Source organism: Etheostoma cragini, chromosome 21 (assembly GCF_013103735.1).
Source record: "Etheostoma cragini isolate CJK2018 chromosome 21, CSU_Ecrag_1.0, whole genome shotgun sequence".
In the NCBI taxonomy this organism is placed as follows: domain Eukaryota; kingdom Metazoa; phylum Chordata; class Actinopteri; order Perciformes; family Percidae; genus Etheostoma; species Etheostoma cragini.
In genome coordinates, this window is record NC_048427.1 from 13172398 (window position 1) to 13180138 (window position 7741).

Here is a 7741-nt window from a genome sequence, read left to right on the forward strand (position 1 = left end):
GTTGTGATAAGTCCAGTTGATATCTTTTTTTGTTTTCTCAGCAGTCACATTAAATTATACGGTTTAAAGGAATAGTGTCTGGCTCTGTCCAAAGCAACAAATACTCACTAATTAACATTAAATACCCTGTTACCTTAATTAGTTTGAAATAAAATGTGTAATAGCAACAACAAATCAGCATCTTATTACCAAGAGTAATGTGCAGTAATCTTTTTTGTTATCTTTGAAGAGATATAGGCTAGCAGTTTCCCTCTGTTTCCAGTCTTTAGGCTTCTCGCTGCTGGCTCCAGTTACACATTAAAAAAGGTACAGATACGAGATTTTCAATCTTCTTTTCCAACTCTGAGCAAGACAGCACATGAGCAAATTTCCCCCAAAATGTTGACCTATTCCTTTAACTGTGTATTGAAATATACTTCATGATTACTCACATTTTGAGTCAAATGTTATAGAGACAGTAACCCCAAATGACTTAACGTATCAATCATTTTTTTCTTTTATCATTAAGCCCCATTTTGATGCTTATTGTAAATTTCAATGGAATTATAAAATTTTAATCTGTTTGAGACATATTAGAGCAGTGTCCCTGTATGTCTTACTTGGCCCGAGTAAGGTCAGCAGCTGTGACTCCACCATCAGCGACAGCCTTCACCTCGGCAAGAGCGGCCCTAATCACCTAGAGAGACAGAGGGGTGGCAGATATTATATCACGACATCTGGTTTCAGTTATTTATTTTTATATAACAAAGACTGCAGCTACTTGGTTGAACAGGCTCTTGTCATGACTTTGGGATACTCACATCACCGGCAACTGCAGGCTGGGAAATGGTGTAGACCCCAAACAGACCAGAGTCCGAGTAGCCCGAGTTGAAAGCACTGACCTGCTCAGAAAAAAAAGTTAAATACAAATAAATAAAAAATTGAGGTACAATTTATTAAATTATGATTTAAGCCAGTCGAGGTACCGTGGTATGGAACTCTATATTAGGAACTGACAACCACTCACATCAAAGGGGTCAGCAGTTGCCTTGGCAACACCGTTGACCAGTTTGCTGGAGGCACCTGAGCCCCTCTTGACGTGCAGACCAGCTCCCAGCAAATGCTGCAGCACATTGAAGGCCAGAGCCTCGCTGGTGCTCGCAGCTGCTGACTCGCTCACCACCGCTGAGTGGACCAGGCTGCTGAGGCTGGGCAGACGGATCTCACCTAGAGAGAGGAACTCAGGGCGTTACATTTTCTCGGAAGTATGAAAACTCCCGATGGGGCAACACGCTGGTTTAAAACCAACGTGCAGATTTGGCTTAGCTCACCTCCACGATACTGAGCCTTGGCCCCAGTGGTGCCTGTCCCACTGCGGATGTTGAGGAATTGTTCGCCAACTTGCTTTAGCACCGTGTGGTCCACACCTGAAGGAAAGGCAAACATCATACCTGTTATGATCTTTGGGCCAAGTAGTAAAGAAAACACTGGCTAGGTTACTTTAATGTGCATTTCCCTTAATAGCATCATATAAACACATCAGGTTCAAACAGTACTGCTGTCATTATGAGGATATTATGTTCAATGACCCTTACCAAGTCCAACAAGAGCCATTCTTGCACTTGTGAAATTGTTCTGGACAAACTGGTGCAGCTGGAGGAAAAAAAACAGATTGCAATGGGTCTATTACCAATACCTTAGGTCTTAAAAGAATGAAGACTGGAACCATACTTACATGGCCAGACTGGATGTTGCCAACCATGTGGGTAGGACAGTACAGGGAGTTACAGAGAGCATTTTTGTAGGCAGCTTCATGCAGACCTTCGATCACGCCTGGGCAGAATGGAAAGAAGCATGATCACGATGCAGTATTCTTATGTTGAAGACTTAGACATTTGTGGTGTCTTCTTAATTGACAAATTATATCTGCCTGTTTGGTGGAGACCACTTAGAAACTGAAAGCGATTTGGTGCACCTGTCTAAAACCTCAAATAATAGATTTCTGTGGAAATGACCAGACTTTCTATGACAGAATTAGATGAAACAACTTTATAAATTCTATGTTGGAAGCTTTTTCATGTTTCACTAGCCTTGTGAAACACAATTTCTGATTAGCTTAACCCAAAAAGTGTAAGAGAAAAAATATTTTTCCCAAGATTTTGGGACACACATTGCTTGGTAAGACCATGTACTGTAACACGCAAGGGGGAACAAAAAGCAAGTAGTTCTATGATCAACCAATGTGGGAATATAGAGCTAGAAGAAATTGTCCGTGTCCATTGTGCAGGAAATAGAGACCCACCTATTTGAGCGCTCTGTGCAGCCTGGGCCTTGTCCATCTTCACTCTGGGCGTGAGGTCTGACACCTCCCATGGCCGGAACTCTGGGGCTGTTGTCACGTTGATCAAATACTCCATCACTGTGTCACTACATACAAATAATAAAGAGGGAGTGAAACATGGTCGAGTTGTGCGAAAAAACAGTGCCATCACCCTGCATAACATAACCACTCCTGCCGAATAATCAGCCTCTTTAGTGAACCAAAACGTCACGGTTTCTTGAAAATATAGTGCAAGAGAGTCACATTAATTTAAGCTCAAACTACAAATGGCAATATTGTTCTTGTCTAAAAAAAATAAAGAAATATTCAAACCATGTCTCCTGGGAAAACAAACATGGGACAGTTGATTTTAGACTGAAGCATGAATGACAACACTGATATTATTCAAAGACTCACATGTCATCTCTCAAGCAGTCAACGGTGTAGATCATGTTCTCTCTGGATGAAGTCACACTGCAAAGACCCGTGCAGATATCGGGATAAGAATACTTATCAATGCCAAAACTTACATTCAGTGGTTTACTGTGGCCTTTCTTGGAAGTTACTGACCTCAGGCTGCCTCCCACTGCCTCAACACCACGGCATATCTTGAAAGATGAAGCTCCTTTGGTTGTCTGGAAAAGCAGAACATGCAAGTTAACACCAAGCTGAGACAGAAAGCAAAAATTAATTCTCAAAAATAAACATCGGGTACATTCTGGCTCTGGTGCTTTTTTAGCTATATGACTAATACTGTGTTAAACCCGGGGGCAAAAGGACAATCACACGATTACTAAATGATCAACGGTTCATTGTAACTGTAGACAACTGACTTATCGTACCAGGTTGGAGGCCAGCCGGAGGAGGTGGGTGACCCCCTGGTTGGCAGGGGTCTCATAGCGACAGCCGGCCTTGACAAACACACCGATCTTGGAGGCTGGAGAGAAGTTCTCCAAGGAGGCAATCACCAGTCCACTGGGCAGTCTGGTCACCTGGACAGAAAGACGCATATAGAGATGTCCTTTAGTTTCATCATTACCGTCAAGTTTAGATAAAAATGGAGTTAAAACACGTCTGCAAATATACACTTTAAAGGGTCATCTAAGATCATTAAGACACTTAGTTAGATGATTCGACATTTTACACTTAACATGAGAAGAGACAAACCACTAAAGAATAAAAATATTGGCAACATATGGCTTTAAATATTTTTTATTTTTTTTATTTTTGCAGGCAAACCAACTCCTCCATGCCAGACCCAAAAGCACACTGTCTGGACCCAGCCAACCTGTCCTCATCACCGCCCCAACATACATGGATATCCTTTAAGGAGTGTGCACCCCCTGGAGAGAGCTTGAGGCCAGCAAGAGGCTGGGCGAGGGACTGGCCTGCTCTGGCAGCCACATGGAACCGTCTCTGTGGAGAAGACAGCAACAGAAATCAACAAACACTGACCTGCACATCCTGCGGCTGAAACTTAACGTGTTCGGCGGCCCCAGTGAACTCCACCTTACGAGCAGCCTGGGCCGCATTAAGCCTTGTCTGGGGAAATAGAGAACATGGCAAGGCTAGACATTATAATGGATGTGTTGCAGGCTTGCTGACTGATGCAAAGGCAGTTCGAGGAGGAAAATCAGATGCATGTAAAAGATTGTGAAATGCGGCCAGGCTAGCTCAGTTAATACAGCGGGCGCACATATCTAGAGGTATTCTCGTTGACGCAGCGGCCGCAGGTTTGACTCCGACCTGCGGCCCTTTTGCGGCCCCTCTCTCCTCTCCATGTCTTTCTGTCCAGTGAAAATAAAGGCCTAAAAATACCCAACAAAAATAATCTGAAGAAAAAAAAGATTGTGAATTGATGGGATCAGTTATATTTTCATGATTTATCATTCTATACAACATAGTTTTACAAAAAATAATAATTGTATTTAATTTTGTAAATGCTTACTCAAATAGTACATAGTGTAGCTGCATTGGTGCTGTTGAAATACTGCATGTCTTCTACTGTTCTAATTCTTCATTTTGTTACAACTCTTCCAGTGGATCATACATAGTGCTGATCTTCTAGTAACTGGCCCCCTGAGAACATGACAAAATGATCTCAACATAAAGTCTATTTGTAGCATTCTTCTGGAACTTTCGCACGATCTTCAGCTGATAAGAGTATTTGCATCTCAAGCCAACATGGATGGGAAGTATATTCAGAAGCATCTATAATTCCATGACAACTAGGCAAATTCCATCTGCTGGTGAAGATTGAGTTTTATGAAAGCTCAACAGCTACTAAATCGGATGGACATTTTCTCTAAAGCTTAATGATAACAGACTTGATAGCACTTGAAAACACAAAAGTCTCAAACGGTACTAAAGTTGAATATTGTTAAAAAAAAACTGAACATTCTTAAAATAGAACTGTAGCTAAGGTAAAGCGAGCCGCAGACGCTCCAGCTAACGTCAACATTCGTTGTGGTAGGGATGCTAAGTCTATAAGAAGCTAACATTAGCGCTCACTTATTTCTCAGTTGAGTAAATTGGGTTTTAATGTACGTTTAAATGTATAACGACCGTTCTTAAAATACATCAATGCGAACGACCCGACATGTCTGGTGTTTATTATGTAACGTTAACGTTATCAGTTGAGTTATCGTAACGTTAGCTAGTGCTGGTTCGTCTGCTCTTCATCACACCTTGTCCGGACACGAGCCTGGATTTTTACATCGTCCGAGAAACAGAAGGCTAAGCTAATGCGTGGACAGCTGTCTCGACACACAAATATACAGGATCGTTAGCTGAGTCCTTACCGATAACTGACTAATTCCCCGAATCCCCTTCATCTCCCCTCTCTCCTTCAGTCAAGGCGATTTAGCAATATGGCTGGCTTGAAAGTGCCCTACCCAGAATGCCCAGCGCCTTCCACAAAAGTACCGCTGAGCCAATAAGCGGGCGCCCACTCTCGCCACAGTGATGAATAGCATGTGACAGGAAACGTTGATCAAACAATTCAAGAATGATATGAATATTTCTACAGAACACAGTCGGAAACTGTGCCGCATTTGTCTTGGCATCATGCAAAGACTTTGTAGCAAGATGGTTCCATTATATTGGGGAAATAAAATAAATAAAGAAGTTTGAACAGCATTGCAATGTCAGTGTTTAATGACACACACAAAAGCATATATCAAAAAGTACTTATAAATATATAAATAATATAGAAATAGAAATAGAAAACAAAATAAATGTTGTACAAATATTAAAAAAGAGTAAATAGTAAAATATTGAGTAACAATTACATGGGCCCAAAATTATGTTGAATAATTACAGTTTGTAGTAAAGTGAAATACATACTAAAATTATAAAAATTAAACTACTTCTAATGGTCATTATTTTAGACATAGCTTGAAATGTGATCGCATTATCAATCCAAAGAAACACCTTTAATAACTTTCTTTTACAGCAAAAAAAAGCATTTCCTGTCGTTTTTAGGTGGTGTAGCCAGTGCGCATGTGCGTTACTCCACACGTGTAGTCAACGTTTGGACTGGTTGTATGCAACAGAGCTGACTGAGTTCGTAGCTACCACAAAAATATTACTTTTAGAAAACATATCTCGCGTCTTGTTGCCCTTTCTAACCCAAGTGGAAAAAAAGACTCCTCAGTGAAGCATTTCGCCGAGAGGGCAGGATACAAGAAAAAACAATTCACAATGGTGAGTGTTGTGTTCCGGACCAACTAACTAAGCTAACAGACTAGCTAACGTACGCTAGCTAGCTAAAGTAACTAAAGTTAGACTGTAGAGTGAGCTATTCTTAACTCATAACATCCTCGTTTTTGTTCACTTGATACTGCTTTACCGTGGTTAATGGGGTTTTATTTTGTTTTATGTACCATTGCCAGACTGAAGCACAAGTGAACCCAAAGGCCTACCCGCTGGCCGACGCCACGCTATCCAAAACCATCCTGGACCTGGTGCAGCAAGCCTCAAACTACAAGCAGCTCAGGAAGGGGGCTAACGAAGGTGAGCAACACTAAAATGTGGGACTTAAACAGCTGAGTTTTCTTAAAGTTAACGTACCTTTTTATTGTCCTGACCTAGGAAAGTAACTTGACTGTAGGTCTTTCACAAATGAATTATTATAGTACAGCTGCAAGGATCAATAAAGCACTAGTTGATCAAAAGAAAATGTTACTACCGACTTTTTTGATTTCATCAATATTTTAGTCAATTTTAAGCAGAAAGGCCAAATATTTGCTGGTGCAGGGAGGACATGTCTTTTTTTCATTAATGTGATGTAACGGATGAAATGTTTTTTTTAGTTTTGAACTGTTTGTCGAATAAAGCAAGCAGTTTAAGGATCCTAGGCTCTGGGAAGCTGTGATGGCCATGGCCATTTTGCACTATTAAAAACAAAATGTTTTATAGACTTAACCAATAATCAATAGAAAAGTCTCCGAATCAGTACTAAAACCAGCAGGTAATTGCGTTGCGCTAACTGTGATCTATTTGTTCCCCAGCCACTAAAACCCTGAACAGAGGCATCTCTGAGTTTATTGTGATGGCGGCTGATGCTGAACCACTGGAGATCATCCTGCATCTGCCTCTGCTTTGTGAGGACAAGAACGTCCCGTATGTGTTTGTACGCTCCAAGCAGGCCCTGGGCCGGGCCTGTGGCGTGTCGCGCCCCGTCATCGCTACCTCAGTCACCATAAAGGAGGGGTCTCAGCTTAAACCGCAGATTCAGTCTGTTCAGTTGGCTATTGAGAGACTGCTTGTCTGATTTTTGTTGCCCTGTTATGACTAAGTCTTCTTGTCAATGGAGAAAGACGTATTACTGTTCCATATTTCTGTTTGATAAAAAACAGTTGTTATGCATCACTTTTTTTTTTTCTTCTTTTTTTTTTTTAGACAGTATGTCCACTTCAGCGTGTCAGTTTGCCAAGGCATCGTCTGATTCATAATTAAATCCTTTTTTTATGTAAACCTGTTTAGTTCTGTTCAATGTTTCATGTTTTCATTCAAATTGTGTAGGTCACTCTAACATTATCAGAAGTGTCCACAGTCATTTTAATCAATATTAGAATTTATCAATTTGGGGATGATTATATATTTCAGCCTAAGGTTGGGTGGGGGTGCTACTAACAAACTGATACCAAACATTTATGTATTGTGTAAAGAGATGCAGGTCTTTAGGTAAAATGTTGCAGGGTCACATTGCTTACCTGTCTTCATCTGTTATTCATATACTACTGAAAAAAAATAATGCTAGTTACCCTTTTATTTAAAAATTATTGGATAAAGTTTTGGGACCTCATTTATGTGAAAATACTTCATACACTTGACCAGCTATTATATCAAAATGCTACATCATTAATAACAGCATAAGTCTACATCAGTGATGGGGGGGGGGGGGGGGGAATACTCTGATCTTCTCACTAAAGTTCCATG

General features: G+C 40.8%; 2 protein-coding genes across 3 annotated transcripts in view; one reads left to right on the forward strand and one right to left on the reverse strand.

Moving 5' to 3' along the window:
• Positions 1 to 5250, reverse strand: part of LOC117937036 (cytochrome b-c1 complex subunit 2, mitochondrial) — a 6003-nt gene extending 753 nt beyond the window's left edge. The window contains exons 1-12 of one of the 2 annotated variants that reach the window (XM_034860669.1): positions 5101 to 5250; positions 3614 to 3715; positions 3142 to 3291; positions 2870 to 2934; positions 2717 to 2773; positions 2282 to 2406; positions 1715 to 1812; positions 1575 to 1632; positions 1311 to 1406; positions 1007 to 1206; positions 801 to 881; positions 600 to 676 (exon numbers count right to left, since the gene is read on the reverse strand). In XM_034860669.1, coding sequence (XP_034716560.1) covers positions 600 to 676; positions 801 to 881; positions 1007 to 1206; positions 1311 to 1406; positions 1575 to 1632; positions 1715 to 1812; positions 2282 to 2406; positions 2717 to 2773; positions 2870 to 2934; positions 3142 to 3291; positions 3614 to 3715; positions 5101 to 5133 — 1142 coding nt within the window. In that variant the 5' untranslated portion in view covers positions 5134 to 5250. Of the gene's footprint in view, positions 1 to 599; positions 677 to 800; positions 882 to 1006; positions 1207 to 1310; positions 1407 to 1574; positions 1633 to 1714; positions 1813 to 2281; positions 2407 to 2716; positions 2774 to 2869; positions 2935 to 3141; positions 3292 to 3613; positions 3716 to 3754; positions 3842 to 5100 lie in introns of both variants that reach the window. The other variant, XM_034860670.1, reaches the window with a different exon arrangement.
• A 492-nt stretch (positions 5251 to 5742) lies between these two features.
• On the forward strand, positions 5743 to 7172 carry LOC117937043 (NHP2-like protein 1). The gene is made up of 3 exons (XM_034860679.1): positions 5743 to 6004; positions 6193 to 6313; positions 6811 to 7172. Exons 1-3 carry the CDS (start codon positions 6002 to 6004, stop codon positions 7071 to 7073), a joined length of 387 nt encoding a protein of 128 aa, XP_034716570.1. The 5' UTR covers positions 5743 to 6001; the 3' UTR covers positions 7074 to 7172.
• Positions 7173 to 7741: the final 569 nt, after the last annotated feature.

Excerpts from the sequence above, each read along its gene's own strand:
- LOC117937043 (XM_034860679.1), top strand. Across the intron at positions 6,314-6,810 it reads CAGGAAGGGGGCTAACGAAG|CCACTAAAACCCTGAACAGA; the intron begins GTGAGCAACACT and ends TTTGTTCCCCAG.